Source organism: Heteronotia binoei, chromosome 9, assembly GCF_032191835.1.
Source record: "Heteronotia binoei isolate CCM8104 ecotype False Entrance Well chromosome 9, APGP_CSIRO_Hbin_v1, whole genome shotgun sequence".
Lineage (NCBI taxonomy): Eukaryota > Metazoa > Chordata > Lepidosauria > Squamata > Gekkonidae > Heteronotia > Heteronotia binoei.
Window position 1 is genome coordinate 96,259,413 of NC_083231.1, and position 18,391 is coordinate 96,277,803.

Consider the following 18,391-nt stretch of genomic DNA (forward strand, 5'->3'; position numbering starts at 1 on the left):
AGACATCCTCCACCACTGTTGGTTATCTATAACACATCAAACACTAACCTGATATCACTTTGACCTCTATGCCAGCACCATTTTTATCAATGCTCTCTCAGTTATGCAGAGATCAAATGAGAGTTCTTATGTATAAAGTACTCACTACTCACTGACTACACCAGGGGTGTCAAGCATGCGGCCCATGGGCCACATCCATCCCACAGAGCACTTAAATATGGCACCTGAGCAACTTCCTTCTCTTGCTTGCTTACCCAGGGCTGCTCCTGCAGCTGCACAGTAGCTGGCTTTTCCTCAGCTCCCTCAGAGGTTCTTTGCTTCCTGCCTCTTGTCTCCCTTCCCCCTCCCTAAGTATCTCTCTCTCACAAACAAACACACATGCAGAGAGCTCCGTGGTTGCTCCCTGCTTGAGAAAAACAAAGACAAGCCTCTCTCTGTCACACATGTGTACACACACACAGAGCTTCTGGTTCCTTTTCCACAGCTGTTCCTCTTCTTTTTTTTGGTGGGGGTGGGGAGGAGAAAGAAAACAGCTTGAAGACCTACAATGTTTTATTTCCGGTATAAGCTTTTGTGTGCCAGCACACTTCTTCTTCTTTGGAGGGATGGGTGGGTTTTCTTTCTTCTTCTTTTAAAAGTGGGGGGGGGGGGGTCGCTAAAGTGATCGAATTTGATTCTGCTTTGAGGAATTTGATTCTGCTTTGAGGCTTCCATTTTTAACCCCTCTCCCCAATCCAACTGGGGAGAGCTCTGATTGAATGGACTAGGAAGCTTTCAGTTGCTGGCCTTTATAGCAGTTGTTGGCCCAGAGAGGGGAGGTGGATGAATGTGCAGAGAATCTATAAATCTCCCCTTGTACATTTTGCTCTGTAGTCCTCATCAAGAGGGCAAAACATAGAAGCATCTGGTTCTTCCCTTGCCCGCCCACCTCTCTCTTCCCTCTGCTGCATTTCTGAGCACGGGTGTTCACCTGAAACCTCCCTGGGCCATGGCTCCCATCTGCCCACTCTCCTTTGTTACAGGCTTTGGGAACATGCCACAAAATAAATCAGAGAGGATTAATGAATGGCTTTTACAAGGCTTTCAGTGTTTGTGAATTTACTGATGTAAAAAAAAGAAAGTGGGGGGAGTGGAGGAGAGAGAGAGAAATTCCCCCTTATCCGTTTCTTGCTCTTCAGCCATGCAACTTTCCCATTCACTTTGCACCTACTGAATTCTGTGCAACTGGAATAATGTTTTGAACAGGTCGTGGTTGGGGGGGGGGGAGTAAGATGTGTGTGTGTGGTTTGATTGGGGAGGGGGATAGGAAGCTTTTCCCCCTGGAGATTGCATTGCCTACAGTTAGAAATGCTGATTTTCCTTTGCTGGTGAAGTTACAATATCATGGAGGCAGTTTGGAGGAGTCTGAATTGCTTTCGCTTTGCAAGCCACAATATTTCATTTTGTGGGGTGGGAACAAGCTGGAGGAAGGAGGCTGTCCCCCCCACCCCTCAGCAGAGGAGCCAGAGTGTAAAAAGCTACAACTTTGGAGGAGAAAGTGGTAACTATAGAGTGGTGCTGATGGTAGAGAGAAAACTATTTATTATTGGAAGCATCACTCAACAATAGTTCCCCCCTAAATCTCACCTTCCACACAACTCTGTGCAAGTGTTCTCTTGCTCAATATCTATAAGTTTCTTAATGTAAATCCAGAAATAGGATGAGATGAAATAAACAAGCCATTTTTCACATATGATGCTCATATTTGAAAAATGGAAAATTAATTCTTAAATGGACATGTATCAAGTTTTGAATGACTGAAAGCCAAGAAAAGCTCTTTTTAAACATGCTTGTGCTAGGTTTCAACAAAAGGAAATCAGGTAGATATGCATTTGGTTGAGTGCAGGGGAATGAAATTCTCTCCTACTTCCTTCTCTGAAAAAAAAAAAAGGTAAAGGTAGTCCCCTGTGCAAGCACCAGTCGTTTTCGACTCTGGGGTGACGTTGCTTTCACAACGTTTTCACGGCAGACTTTTTATGGGGTGTTTTGCCATTCTCTGTATCAATACTTAATTCTTGTGGTGCCTTCTTACACACCCAGGGAAATGCCTATTGCCACTTTGGGGTCAGGAAACAATTTTCTCCAGGCCAGTTTAGCCAGGGATCCTGGAAGGTTTTTGCCATCTTCTGGGCATGGAGCAGGGGTCACTGGGGACGGAGGAGGGAAAGGTATTGGTGAATTTCCTGTATTGTGCAAGGGATTGGACTAGATGACCCTGGAGGTCAATTCCAACTCGATGATTCTCTGGCACCTCCTATCTCATTACCAATGCTGGTCTCTTCACTCCTACTACCCTTCTGCGTATCACACCCTGTCTAATCATGCTGCTATTGCCATTCAGCATCTGAAATCACCTTTATCAAGTTTATATCTCATGACCTGGCCGGACAAAGTGACATATATGTCAGATCCAGCCCTTGTAACAACTGAGTTTGGCACCTCTGGGCTACATAAGCACTGCTCTTTACACACTGAAGCACGCATATGACTGAAAAGTCTAGCAGTAGAACTGACCCCAAATATCCATTGATGACTACAGTTAACTATTGGTATGCCAAACATGGTCTAACAAGTCAACTTGCAATTTCCTTCTGATCCTAAGCTAGTTTACTCAGATGAAAGTCCAGCTGATGAATTTTTCTAGTTGCTGTCCCCAAGGAAACTGAGAGCTGTATCGGTCAGTTCTTAATTTTTTTTCAAGGCATCAGTACACATACCAGAGGTACTGAACACCACATGGGTAAAAGCAGTAGTCAGCTCTAGGTCTCAGATGTAAGAAAATGCTTTAAACACAGTGGTAAACCAGCTGAACTGTCGTGAATATTAGATATTGGAAGAAAAGTAATTTTCTTCTATGCTGGAACATCAATACTGCTTTTAAGCGGCTAGTCTCAAAATGTCAAAAACTGTAAAATGGCACAAAACCAAATGTAACAGATAAAAAGATACCTCACTGAAAATTGTAACAGGTAGTGTAAAAATATTTCCTCTTCCCATTTTTTTACTACCCATGTGTATCACCACAAAGCAGTGGACACGTCTTGAATTCTGGACTCATTTTTTAAAGGAGCAAAGTGGAAGTCTAAAAAGAAAGGCTAAGTCTCTCTTCTACATTCCTTTGTGTTTCCCACTTCCTCTGGCAGTTCAATTTTACTTCAATAATTTTGCTAGCATTGATACCGTGTGTGCATGTGTGTGTGGGAGAGAGAGATTTCCTTTTCCAGTAAAGTTTTCAACTTAGTAAAAAGATCACCTTGGGCACATAAGCCACATAAAAATTAATAATGATGCTTGGAATAAAATTATGAATTTCAAAATGACAGTCAGTTTAGTTATAAGAGTCCTTGAATGCTGGCAATTTACCCTGCAACAAATATCTCTGAGACATTTTATATACCAAGACACAAACTGCATCTTTGATGTGTTTGTCCAATGAAAAATGTATATAATGAGTTCCACAAAAATATGACAAAGCCCTTAGATGATAAACCTGTCAATAATACAGAATATAAATTTAAAAAGTTAGAAGATGGCTTCTTGTAATTTTTTTTTGTGGGGGGGGGGCTTACGTGTCATGGTTATTTTATGCCTTAGTGTAAAGTAACCAAGTCTACTATGCAGTTTGACTGCAAAACAGGTGTGCTGTGGAATGTCACTTGATCCGGCTCTTACCTTTTCATAGGTAATTCTGCCTCAAAGGGCATGAACTGTAATTATGCTAAAACCTCAACCCCTAAGGCTATCACAAGCCTTCAAAACCACTGTAGTGCAAGAGTATAAGGAGAACATGATATATTGATTAAAGTACTGTCAGGTAACTTTGACACACATCCTTATCATTTGATGTTCGCAGCTATCTTCCATTTCCTATATAAAGCAATGGGATAATGTATGATTGACCGCAATTACCCATCATTTGGAGATTACCAGAATCAATTACAGCCTGTTGATCCTCCTAAATCTTTCTGCAACTTTGATACAACTGATCATAAAGTGCTGGTGATTGCTGTAGACCCCTTTAGTAATTTGTGGGTTCCACTTCTTCCTGGTAGGGAGTCCTTAGCTACTGGTTAGATCAGTTGCTCATCGTTCCCATACAGTCTTCTCAGTGGAGTCATGCAGAACTCCAACCTGTATTTTTATAAAGTGTAGTAGCTGCTTATATATTTAGTATACACTGCTTTCCTCCTCAGTGAGAACACAAAATGCCTTGCAACATTGTTATCCCATCTTTCATTTTATCCTAATTACCATACAATGAAGAAGCTTAGGCTGAAAGACCTTCTGATCTGCTTACTTCATGTATCATTCACCTTCCTCATTGAGAATAAAGCCAGAGATCACTCACTGAGCTTCCGCAGCATACTGGGGATTTAAAAACTGGACTTCCCAGATCATAGTCCAAAGTCTCATCACTGGACCACACTAGCTTTTCGTCAGTGGCTTACAGCTATGCTTCCTACTCATCCACAGTCTTTCAGTTTTAATGCTTACTAAATCTAGATGAAGAACAAACTGACTGAAATTGACTCCAGACAGACTGAGGTAATGATGGTCAGGAGACCTAGTGACCTGCAGACCTGCCATTGACAGGGTAAATTACAGTAGTAACTCTTTCACTTACTTGACCCAGTTAAATTGCAGTAATCCTTTTTGTCAACCCATTATATCTATGTGGTTATGCCTGAAAATGTTGTTGTAATCTTCAGAACAGGGGAGCCTGGTTTCTAACAAGCCAGCATATGTGCATTTTATTTCTTGATATGTTGTACTGTTTTTTCAGAGTTTTGATTTCTAAAGCAGTATTTGTTACAGCCAGGGCTTTTTTTGTAGCAGGAACTCAGCACTGCTTGTTATTTCTAATTTGTCACACATATATAAATATACATACACGTAAGAAAGATACAAATTAGTTGTCCTTAACACAGGCAGAATTCTATAAACACTGATTACAGTCCATCTCAGGGACAGATGAGTAATTAGTAGAGCAGCTACTTATATCATATATAACACAAGGCAAATACAGGAGGGGGGAAAGTACCAACCTAATTACTTGATTGCAATGGGCACACATTGGCGTTCGCTTTCCTGCTGGAATGTGCTCTGCTCTTTGAACAAAAGAATCGTCATCTGTTAGTGGAGAAGGCATGGTGGATTTTTCACTTGGCACAGTTGCTCCAGGCTTGGTACTGTTGTTTGGGCTATAACCACTTCCAGATGCTTTAAAATACAATGCAAAGAAAACTTAGAAACTGTGCCTTCAATGATAAACACTATTAACATTAACAAGGTTGTCAAGACATAAAATGAGTTCTACAGTATTTTGATACATTGTATGTCCCCGTAGTGTTTTGATAACATTAATATCTATGATTATCACTGCAAACTAGATTATTCCAACATGGGGAATGTCAAACCTTTGTGGCTACTGAGCAACTCCGTAACAGCACTTCAGCTTGCTCTGAGATGCTATTCAAACTGGGCACGATGATTGTTCAATTGCAAATATACATGTTTAGGGAGAATGAATGAGAATGTCAAGGAATGTTGCTGTTTCATCAACTGTAAAGATTTCTTAGAAGAACAGAGCGGACTGGATTCAAAAAGTATTACAATCACCACAAAGAAATTTGAACTGCCAACTATAAAATAACCCATTATTTTAGGTCAACCGAAGATTCATTACTGAGGTAAATGGGATTCAGATGACATCTACAGTTATTACTGTTCCAGGTCTAATATTAGCAACTGCAAGCTAGTGTAAGATTACTTATGGTCTTGCTATTGCCACATCTACCATCTCTAAAAGACAAACCTTTAAAACACTTTGTTTGACAGAAACTGTGTTCATAAATCATTTCAACACCGGTGTTGCATGACTCAGTAGCAAAACATCAAAATATAATATAAATGTACACTTTGATCAAATAAACCTGAGGTGAATGATAAGCTCCTTTCTCACACATTTGCAGAAGCAGTGTAAACAGAAACCTATAAACTCCAGCAGACAAAAGCTCTCATGGAACATGCCAGGGCGTGTCCTATATTAAAAAAAATGGATGCTTCCTTCCTTTTGTTAGCCATTAGCAAAAATTAAGTAGAACAGAAGAGGCAGGTATGGCACTTGAAAATTGCTTAAATTCAGTATGAACTTTACAAATTTCTTTTCTTATTGATGCTAGATCAGTTGTCTTTTATTTTGAATTGCTATAATTATCTACCGCCAATGTAGTATAATGGTTAGAATGTCAGACTAGGAATTGGAGCACTGAGTTCAAATCATCATCATGCCATGAATTTCACTTTCTTTCAGCCTAACCTATCAAACCCAGTTGGAATAAAACAGGGAGGAAAGCCACACACAACACCTCAGTGGAAACGCAGGATAAAACTACACAGATGATACCTCTAAAGAAGCTGTTACATACATTTGGGGCATTTAAGATGCTATTCTTCCTGAGGGGAAACTGAGGATATAAGATTTTTTTTTGCAGGTCAGGCTTTGATCATTATTAGCTTGGTTTTTCGAAAAGGGAAAATTATGATTTGATTTCTAACCTGCCCTCCTTGCAAGGGGACTTAGGGTGGGTTACAACATAAGAAACTATAACAATAACCACATTTAAAATTTTGAAGCATTAAAATCATAACAATAAAGATGGCATTCTGTTTGAGTTCTGTTTCAGATTCTATTGCACATGGCCTGATCCATGAGTTCCCAAATGTTATGACTCCCTGCCAACAACAGCTGGAGAGCAGTTTGGCAGCCAGTTTGAGCAGGAGGAGCCTACAGTATTGAATGTCTACTGCCTCAACTAAAAGCCTGGCAGAACAGCTCCATTTTGCAGGCCCTGTGGAATCGTAAAAGATTTTGCAGGGCCCTGATCTCTAGTAGGAGCTCATTCCACCAGGTTGGGGCCAGAGTAAAAAATGCCCTGGCCCTAGCTGAAGCTAGATGGATGTCTTTCAGGCCGAGAATTACCAGTAGATATTGATTGGTCAATTGTAGGGGGAGAGGTGGTCCCTGGTCACTCAAGGTCTTAAAGGTAATTACTGTCCATCAGAGTTCAAATAAATTTGAACTCCTAATGGGTTAAGGATAGGGATGCTGTGAATTTCTTGGTGATTTTATTTGACAGCTGAACTTACCTGTTCAGTTCTTATGGTCAGACTTGTGAGCTATTCTGGGATGTGTTTAGATTGTATTGAACAACCTGCTGCTGAACTGAGTCATAGCTGATTAGGAGATCAGCTGAGAGCTGTGTTCTGATTCATCACCATCCAGTAAAATAGTTACACAGTGAAGTTGCCAAAGGGAGTGGAGTAAGTCTCATTTCTCATCACCCACCTCACCTCCATTTAAAAGACCCAAATACTGAACAAAAACTGGCCCGGGCTTTACTTTATTCGAGGTTTGGATAGTTCGGTTTGAAAGTCGCAATGTTCGGACCAGGAAGTCTCTGAATTTTCTGCCCGGTTCGGAACCTCTTGTGCACTCTTGGCAAAGAAACTCACCCATGGAGCTTTGTGCTGAAAAGTAGGTACCAATAGTGACAGTCTGAAGTTGACAGGCAAGTCTGATTTCCAATGACAGACATTGATCTGACTTCCTCAGGATGTGGGGCGGAGTATATAATCACTGTAGGTGCATTCCTATCTTCTGTTTGCATCTGTTTTTTGCAAGTCTTGTTCTTCTTGCGCATGAAAGAATATCTTTTGGTGGACTGGGGTGGGGAATTACTGGGGTGGGTGGAGAAACCTGTTGAATCTCCTGGCCTCTATACAAACTGTCAGAGTAAAAGCATCACCTCTCTTTTTTTTCTCCTTTCCTTGCATTCAGAGCTACATATCTCTCTCTCCCCCCCCCCGCCTTTTTCTTTGCTGTGAGGAGTGAAAAACATGGATAGTTTTTTCTTTTAAAACATGTTTTTGATTTGATTTGGGGGTGGACTGTTCACTTTTGTGGGTTCTAAAAACTGCCCTTTCTCTGCATGTTGGCTGTGGGGTCCCCTTTCTGCTTCTCCAAAAAGCACCCCGTTTCTTCCTGCGTTGCTTGAGTCCCTGCCTGGGGGGGTATCCTCTCTCCTCTCCCACTCAGGCACCCAAACTGCCTACAGATTTCTGGGGGGCTTGACTAATTGCCCTCTTCCCTGGCTGTGGGGTCCCCTTTCTGCTCCTCCAAAAAGCACCTCGTTTCTTCCTGCATTGCTTGAGTCTCTGCCTGGGGAGTTTCCTCTCTCTTCTTCCACTCAGGCACCCAAACTATCTACAGATTTTTGGGGGGCTTGGCTAACTGCCCTTTTCCCTGGCTGTGGGGTACCCTTTCTACTCCTCCAAAAAAGCATCCTTTCTCCTTTGCCACATATTCCCACACATTCCCTTAGATAGCCCACCAGTGCCCCCTCCCACAGCTGTGTAGTGAGTTCCAGTTGCCAGGCTTGGTTGTCCCTGTCACCTTCCCAGGTAGGATGGAAGTCTTGGCCCCAATCAGTTATCATGTCAGCAGGGCTGGGTGGCTGGTCCCTGGAAGACACAGCCACCTGCAGCCATGTGGGTGGTCCCTGGGGAGGTACTCTGGGAGTCTGATGCCTGTAGCTTAACCAGGTTCACAGTGTAGTGTCTCAAAATGGCGCAGGACAACTCCCCCAAAAACAGTTTCCTGGAGACACCTTGCTTGGTGGTCTGCTACTTGGATCCCCCCAAATCTGACATGCATGTGACATGTGGGCCATGTGGAGGGTCACCTAAGGGAGGAATTGTGTGTGTTGAAGGCCTCTAGCTCACCCAGGGCAGTTTTTGTCACTCCTGAACCAGCAGAGGTGACATCCCTTTGAAAAGTATTGCACTGAATAACCTTTTTTAGGGGACTGTAACTCAGCCCCCCAAGTCCAATGGTGGGTACAATGAAGAGAGTGATCTGGAGACAACCTGCCATTTTGGAGCCTCGAAGCCCTGTGTGGGACTTTTTAAAAACCAGACCAGTTCATGAACTGATTCGTGAACCAAGCTGTGGTTTGGTTTGCAAACTGGTCTGGAAACCGGTCCAGTTCTGTTCATGAACCGAACCAGCATTTTCTGGTCTATGCCCATCCCTAGTATTTAGGAAAAAGATGAAGTATTTCATAAATTCAATCAGCAGAGTTATCCCAGGTTGTTACTTTGATCAGCAAAAAAGTACAGACTAGAGTTCAAAGGTAAAAAAGAATAAGCATCCAAGATCAACAAATATGCAGGAAGAAAGGACAGAAAGAACTGGAATATGAAACACTGACAGACAGTTTCAAATGAAATATAGCTACAAAATTAAAAGCATACAAGAAAATTTCAATTTTATCACAAACATACCTAAAGGGCACACACAGTAAAAAGAATTTAAACATTAAAATTTCTGTATAAGGCACGACTGAAGGTTTTATTTAGCTATTTCATTTATTGACTCCATTTATCCCCTGCCTTTCTCCTCCAATGAAGACCCAAAGTGGCTTATATCATTCTCCTTTCCTCCTTTTTAGCCTCACGAGAATCACGCCAGGTAGGTTAGGTTGAGAGTATGTGATTGGCCCCAAATCCTCCAACAATCTTTCATGGCAAGTTTCCAGAAATTTTAAAGTGCAAGAGGAAAGAAAAATTTTGGGAGGAAAATTCTTATCGGAGTTAAAATTTACTATGTTTGAACTTTTAACAAATATGTTCCTACAAAATCACAATCACAGCAGGTCATGATGTTATGAACTCTCTTATCAATTAATAAAATTAATTCATAGTAACCAGAATACAATACATAACCAGAACTTAAAATTAATAATAATAATACTTTTTATTTATATCCCGCCCTCCCCACCAAAGCAGGCTCAGGGCAGCTCACAACATTTTAGTTCAATACAGCACGATACAATATAATACAATACAATAAAATCACATAATTCAATAAATACTTCATTATAAAACCATTGCTTAAAACAACATTCCAATTAAAATTGACAGTTATGGCGCTAAACTACAGGTTTTTAATAAATTGATGGCAGAATACAACAGCAGCAAATCTATCATTAGCTCAGCATTCAGCGAAGGCCATCTTAAAAAGAGTGGTCTTGCAGGCCCCGTGGAATTGGTCAATTGTAATATCTTTATAAAATATAAATGTATAGTTGCCTTAACTGTACTAAAATAACTACCAATATAGCAGGGGTGGCCAACGGTAGCTCTCCAGATGTTTTTTGCCTACAACTCCCATCAGCCCCAGCCATTGGCCATGCTGGCTGGGGCTGATGGGAGCTGTAGGCAAAAAAATATCTGGAGAGCTACCGTTGGCCACCCCTGCAATATAGTGTTAAACAGGGAACAGGAAGTGCTACACTAGGTATCTCTTGGTTTTTGCCAGTTAGACAAACAGTGTGGGGGGGGAATGGAAAGAAGAAACCATCAACACAATGGCAAATCAGAGAAAATATTTATGAGTTGCCTTCCCCTATCATCTGTAAAGGAAGAAACACTGCAAAAATCTGCAGAGGGTAACAGTGGGAAGTACAGGTATACCCATCACAAACAGTATTGTCTACTGTGCATCTGTTTTTTAAAAGCTTAGAACTGCTGTACGAACAGCTGAAGTACTGTGAATGCTTCATTCTTCACAGAAGTGAGAACCGGAGTTGTGGATTTAACAAATAAACTTATTTTATTTGTTAAATCCACAAAAAACTATTTACCGACTCCTGTTTTTCCCATCCTACTAAATAGGTACATTCAACCACACACATGTCTAAGTAACTATAAGGTTTGACAAAATTATGGAAACAGGGTTAATTTGTAAATGAGGCTAACATGCTTTTGAAACCATTCCAGTCTCTAAGGCAGGTGTCCAGTGGCTCCCTGAACCCCAGGGAAAACTTGCTGCCCTTTACCAGTTTCTATGATACACAGATCAAAAATGGGGTTGATGACAGTAAGGCTTTATAAGCAGAATATAAATCTAGAAAGAATGTAAATATGAAAAAATGACATCTACATACCTTTGGGGTTTTTTGCCATAAACAAGAGATTACTGCTGTTCCTTTTACATTATAAACGCCTATCAAGTATTCCAAATAAAAGTGTGAGGGAGGGTTTAGTCAAAATAAACTTGATTTTTTTGAAAATTGTATTTCTCAGTCCTGCCTTGCAGTTTGCTTTTTAATTTGCAGTTGCCAGCTACCAGGAACACTGTTAGATATTCATTCGAGATTGCTAAGCAAATGTTGAAAGCATATTTGATTATCTTTTATAGCTCTAACAATGGTTCAAATCCATTTGCCGAGTGTTTTCACAACGTGTTTTTATACCATTAAAAATATCCTTGAACATAATTGGTTTTTTCCCTCACAGTAGAAAAACTTGGTAATACACTATAAATTCAATGTGAAATCAAATTCAATGCGTGATCTCTGACTGGATGGGATCACCCAGTCAAAGAGGAAAATAAAACAGCACCCAGGAGACAAAAATAAATAAACAAATCAAGACAGCAGCATATAAAAACAGCAATCACACCAAGAGGGCCCCCAAATGTTAATATTTTCATATTCAGAATAATTTTCAGGAAATATGTATTCCTCCTCTCCAAATAATTTCTGTATAAAACCTGATAATATTTGGTGCAGTCTTAAGTTTTTAATACCTTGTAGCACTACTAACAATACAATATGTTCAAACAGTACTCTGCACAAGCAAGGTAGAAAATTCTGCTATGAAGGCCAAGCTAGGTCTTACTTGATATTCTTTTGTCCATAGCAACAAATGCAACAGGCTGAACAGTTTAAAGTTCACTTAAACATAATATCATGTAACGTCTATAAATAATAAAGGTACTTCAATGTGTGGAAGTGCCAAAATTTCATCTTGAAGCACTGTAATGTGGTGATTTATATAACACTAACTGCTATACAATAAATGGAGACCATGGAGGTTCTCAGGGACAGTTACAACTTAATGCATTTTAATACAATAACAAACTCCTTCAGCTCTTTATATCCAGCCCTTAGAATTACAGGAGAAATCTATCAGAACACAAATCCTAAATAAAAAATAATTATGCTAAACACATGAGATATTTTAGTCTTAGTGATATCCCTCTAAAAAGCATGGGCTTATGAAAGCAACAGAGAGGGGGAGACGATTGGCTTCAACAGCCACATTTTTTTTATTCTATTGAATTTGTGGAATACAATTAAAGCTTTAAATCCTCCCATGATGAAAGGCAGAACAGAAAGGATTATGCTGTTATCATTTCTTAAAATGACTGAGAAAGCTAGAATGTGCACCATGAAAAATCAGAACAGGTGCATTAGAGGCCCAGTTACAACTTGAGAGGGTCAGTTTCCTGCTGTAGTGGCTTGCCTTTCATCTCTAAAGAACCCAGATTAAATGGGCTGTGAAGTTTTTTAATTAAAATGAACATTCTGGGTTGGCTTGGGTCAGGTCATCATCTCATCTCCAGAACCATGCTCTATGCAAATTTTTGGTGAATATTATGGAATTTCACTCTCTTCTTCCCCACACACTTTTAAAAGGTGAGAATAGTCTGGGGCAGGAGTCATCACTAGGTAATCTATCATTAAATACAGCTGCACATACTCTACATCCCCATACTCTGGTTCATTTTCATGATGTGGACTTATTTGATGTTGGAATTTTCAGTGGAACAGAGAATGCACTGAAGGTTTTCATGCTAAAAGACGGAATTATCAAATGGCATTTCGAGCTCAAGACAAGCTAATTCATTGATGGAACAGGCGATGTTCACTGACAGCTGTCTAAAGAATAGGTGATAAGGCACAATAGTGCTTCTTGCCTGCCCCTATAAATATGTGAACCAAATATAAACATTATCTAAAGCATTTTTCCATCCTTAATGTCACTTGGGCCTATCAGTATCCCAGTCATGTTAGGGAACCTTATGATAAGCACAGCAGGTGGGCATGTTTCTGACAAAGTTCAGGGTCAAGGTATTAACTAGCAATGTCACTGAAGTTCATAATTCCTTGGGGTATGGAATTATGAACACTGGCAACTCAAAATGCTCGTGTTCAATATGAGGCAAATATTATGGCCCTGTGTGTTTCTCCACCAACTCAACTACTATTGTAATGATGGCAAGGACTGAGCTAGATCTGCCTTAGCCTCCTCTCCACTCATTCCAGGCATCTGAAACATTGCTATAGCATGATTCCAACAGACCTGAAATAGATAATTTTACAGGACTCCTGACAGATATATTGATGACATCAGGCACCTTGGGGAAACTATATTTCCCACAATCACAAATGCTGCCCAATCATTCCACATTCTAGAGAGACAGGAGGTGGTGGGGAGATGTCTGCCTTCCACTATTAGTGGAAGCTGCAGAAAGGAAAGAGCTTTGGGGCATGGAAATTCTAAGGACACTTAGAATCTGGGGGCGGGGGGCGGGCGGTGGTTTGGTTTTTCCTGAGCATTTCTGGAATGGGGCCAGCAATTATAAGTAATTCTGGGAAACCTCCAAGCATTCTCTCTTTTCCTATGAATTCTAAATTTGCTTGTAAATGCTGAGCCTGGGGGGCATTTCTCCAATAACTAAATCTCTACATGATCTGGACTGGTCGTCTGAAGTCCCTCACAATATATGGTGCAGTGGTTCAAGTGTCAGAATCCCACTGTTGCCATGGAAGTTTGCTGGGTGATCTTGGGTCATTCACAGACTCTCAGCCTAACCCTCCTCACAGGGTTGTTGTGAAGATCAAACAGAGGAGAGGAGAATGATGTAAGCCACTTTCAGTTCCCATTGGGGAGAAAAGCAGGATATAAATAAAATAAATAATAAATATGATTCCTCATTCTTCCCTTGTTAAACCTTTGATCTTACTGTGAAGACATTTACAAAAAGGAAAGACTGGTGGCTATAAACCTAACTTTCCTTATAGTGATATTTTCCTTCAGGAATTCCTGTCCTAAAGAAGCCCATGAGACCATTTCTAAACAGCTCTTTTTTTAAAATAAAAAACTAAACTAGGAAAGACCTCCTGATCTGCTAGGCTTTTGCAACCGTGGGTTTTCAAGACACCATTATGCAAATTATGAGAATTATTTCCCACAGCCATATATCAATGGAGAAAGAACCCAAGTCTATTCATATTCAGCAAAGGACACAGTTACTTTTTAAAAGAGGGATTATAGATGGCACTTCATGGGGAGACAATTTTCTGCTCTTTCAGGATACGAACCCACTACACAAGCAACAGGGACAGCATTAAGCAATCTGTAGATTTTTCTAGACAGGTTATAGAAACTTGATTAAGAAAAACAAGAGACTGGCACAGGTATGGGGTTCCTCCAGGTGAGATCTATGGAATGACAGAAGGGAGTTTCCATTGGAAGCTTTGCTTATTTTGTATTCACCTACCCACCTACCACCTACTTGTATCTTCTTTTCCATCACACATACCCATGTTGTTCAGTGTGCCCCACAAGAGGTCTTGCGCTAATGGACCCATCTTTGTCTCCTTCCCCTGCCCCTTTCTCATCAAAGCACTGTTGCAACACCTGAGCTGATTTTGAACTGCCAGCACCTAGTCTAATCATAGCCATCCATGAGAAGTTGGTGTCAAATGCTACTTTTCTGATCAGATAGCACCTCTTCTGCAGAAGTATATGTTTCACTGGAGAATCATGCCCATTAACTAATCAAGCCTTAACAGCTTTTCACTATTACCCCTTTGCCATGGGGTGAGCAGGGATAATGTCAGCTTTACTTTCTGATAGCAGTCTGAATGCTACCTATTTGCATACATTTCCATCTATTACAAATGCTGAGTACATCTGTATCTAATGCAGCTATTTCTTACAAGCAGGATTAATCATTCATCAATATAAACATCAAACTTTTACATCATTCTTTGTAGAAAGAGATTCAAAATTTCATTCTTATTGTTGGCTGTCTCTAAGCATATGCATATAAAGGAGCAAATCCTCCCCTATTTCTGCATCATGTGGAATTGTTGCTATCAGTGTTATCAATCCATTTTTATCCTAGCCTTCCCTCAAGGAGTTTATGGTGACATAGTTAGTTCTGCAACTCAACCACTGCCATTTTGTACTAACAATCCCCTTGCTTGCTTAGAAAGAGTGCATCTGGTTCAAGGTCATCCAGTGAAATTCACATGCCCATTCGGACCTGGGTCACACAAGTCAAGACCCAGTCTAACTCACAGACTACAAAACTACATTGGTGCTTGGAAGTTTCCACTTTGTTGACTTCTCACCAGTACCAATGAGTTTCAGCCAATCCCCAATACAAAGGTGTAAAGCCAGGAAAAAGGTGTCAAGATCAAGCATAATCCTGTACAAATATATTTTGCCTAAGCAGAAACAATAGAAGGCTCACAAAGAAGCACGCTCTCCAGGTACCCGTCCATCAGGCCACTAATTAGAACGTCTCAGAAATTTACCAGAGTACAATTAATACAAAAAGGATCTTGGCACACTAGAAGCCAAACCTTGGAAAGAACTAAAAGCCTCCATAAGTATAACCCACTAAGAGAATTTTCATTCACGACTGATCCAATTCTGAGTGGGTGAAATTTTCCACCACAAATCCCAGCTCATTTAAGTAGTAAGACTCCCTCCAAACATTGCTTATTTGAAAATTTTCTTAGGAAACTATTACTTTCTCTTAGTCACCTGGAGTCAACTGTGAGCATACATACATATGTATATATGAAGCTGGTTTATACTGAATCAGACTATTGGTCCATCTGGGACTGTATTGTCTACTCTGACTAGAAGCAGGTCTTCAGATCCTCAGGTACAGGTCTTTCACATCAGCTATTATCTGATCCTTTAGATGGAGATACCAGGGATCGAACCTGAGACCTTCTGCACACCAAGCAGTTGCTCTACCGCTCAGCCACATTCTCCAAGAAGAGAATTGTTTTTGCTTTGCAACTTGAGTTTCTGACCTTATATCTGAAGCCAGAATTTTACCCTCAAAGTCTGCTTTGGTTGCACAAGACAACTTCTGCCTTGTGAATTGCTAAGTACCTGACCTTAGCCACACTGTATATATGCTTTTGAACTCAGACTTCACTGCTTCCTCATTTGAGTTTATTGGGATCCCTGGCTGAGATCAGACAAATGCCTGCAACAACTATGGACCAGTACCTGTAGGTCCCTGCTTTATCTTTTCATCCTTCAGTCTTTGAGTGACTCATGCAGCACATGGGTGTCTGAAATATCTGTATTTCAACAACGGGACTTCAGTGTTGAAGTATTATTTCTGTCATGACTGCCTGAATGTCCTACTCCATAAACACTCTCTGATGTCACCATATTCAGGCCTCAGTGCTTCTTCCAAACCTGCATTAGGAGCTTTGCCACTTGTCAGCAATGCTTTTATAACTCTCTCTCTCTCTCTCTCTCTCTCTCTGTCATTTGTTGCCCAGATGGGTGCATTGTTTAGCTGCATTCTGAACCTTAAGATAGTAACTTCAGAGTGAGGGGGAGTAATAAAGTAGCATTCTTATATTTGAGCTACACTAGAGTGAATTTGGCCCAAAGTTGGCCACATTGAATACCACATGTGAACAGGTACACATGTTCCTCCTAACTACATACTGGAACATGATGGAATTTTGTTGTAGTAACTGATTTAACATATTATTGTATGGTTCACAAATCACATTTTGCAGTTTGTTTTGGTTTGTGCCAAACCACAAACTGAACCATGAACCAATACAAACTGGGAGGTTGGTTCATGAAATGAACTGGTTCATATTGGTTCATGATCCTGCTTTCTGCTCCCCACCACATTTTTGGGGAGCAGAAAGCAGAGGTTTAAATGGTTCCAAGCTATTGAATTCCCTGCTTTCTGCTTTCCACTAACTGCCACAAACTGCCTTAAAATTCACTGAAGTTCATGGTAGCTTTTCACTTTGAGAACTTCAGTTCACAAACCATGATCCACCAAAATTTGTCATGAACTTTAGTTCGTGAACTGGTTTGTGTCCAACCCTACTGTGGTCCGTATGCAATGCCAACTCATGATTTAGTACTACAAGGGCTCACACACTTCTGTTATTTATATAGCTATAATTAGACAACTTGGTTGTGATAGTAAGCAAATAGGTTTACTACTGATGAGATGATTATTCAGGATGGTGAAAAACCAAGGCCAACTGTGAAAAGCTCCAGGAGGACCTTCACAAAATGGATGAGTGAACAACAATGTGGGAAATGAAGTTCAAATTAAGTGTAAGGTAATGCACACTGGAACAAAATAACGCTGCTGAACTTGCTGAAAGTGAGAGGGAAAGCACCCTTGGGGTCATAGTGAATAGCTCAATGAAAATGTCAATGCACTGAGCTGCAGCAGCGAAAAAGATAGACGATATGATGGGGATTTGGAAAGGAAATAAAAATTAAACAACCAATACTATAAAGTTCCTGTATACGGTGTGTCCTCATTTGAATACAGCCTGCAGTTCTGGTCAGTGTATCTCAAAAAGAACACTGCAAAGCTGGAAAAAATACAAAAGGCAATCAGGAGCTGCAGAACCTTTCTTATGAGAAAAGGCAGAAGAATCTGAGACTTTACAATTTAGAAAAGAGATGACAAGGGGGGGGACATGATAAAATTATGCATGCAGAAGAAGAAAAAAATCCTTCCAAAATGCTAGAACGTGGCCAGGTCAGACAAAAGGATATATGTCTTTATTCAGAGAGTGATTAAAATTTGGAATTTGCTGCCAGATAATGTAGCAATTACCACATAGCTTTAAAAAGGGATTAGACAGATTCATGCAGGATAGATCTATCAGCAGCTATTAATGACTAAAGGAAACTTTCACATTCAGAGGCAGAAAATCTCAGAATACCAGTGCCAGGAGGCAACATCAGGGGAAGGTCTTGGCTTTGATGTCCTGTTGTTGTCCCTCCAAAGGAACTAGTTGGCTACTGTGCGAGAGAGTCTGCTACATTGGTTGGATCATTGGTCTGATCCAGCAGGACTCTTCCTATGTTCTTAGACTATGAAAGGAAAAACCGTGATCTGTGGCCTGCTGCCATTTTGTAGCAGTGAGCTCCCACTTTTAATGGCACTTCATGGGCCCAATTCTGGTTGAGTCAACCGTGGCATGGGTCCAGTCTTCTCCTGTGTACTGCTTTCTCAATCTCAAACATTGCTGAAGGGACCTATGGCCAAATACTGTCCCTGGGGGCTTTTAAAAGCAGTTTCCTAATAGGAACTTACTACTATGAGATGATAGCACACCACTGGCACAGATGCAGGATAGTGTCTCATTTAGGTTGGCTAAGAACTCAGCACCACCACTTTTAAGGCTGCAGG

At 40.6% G+C, this 18,391-nt stretch overlaps 1 protein-coding gene across 2 annotated transcripts in view; it reads right to left on the reverse strand.

The window, feature by feature from the left end:
• The window catches only part of PDLIM5 (PDZ and LIM domain 5), a 192,150-nt gene that overhangs the window by 14,456 nt on the left and 159,303 nt on the right, over positions 1 to 18,391 (reverse strand). For both annotated transcript variants that reach the window (XM_060247048.1, XM_060247047.1), the window contains one exon: positions 5,085 to 5,259. In XM_060247048.1, coding sequence (XP_060103031.1) covers positions 5,085 to 5,259 — 175 coding nt within the window. The remainder of the gene's footprint in view (positions 1 to 5,084; positions 5,260 to 18,391) is intronic.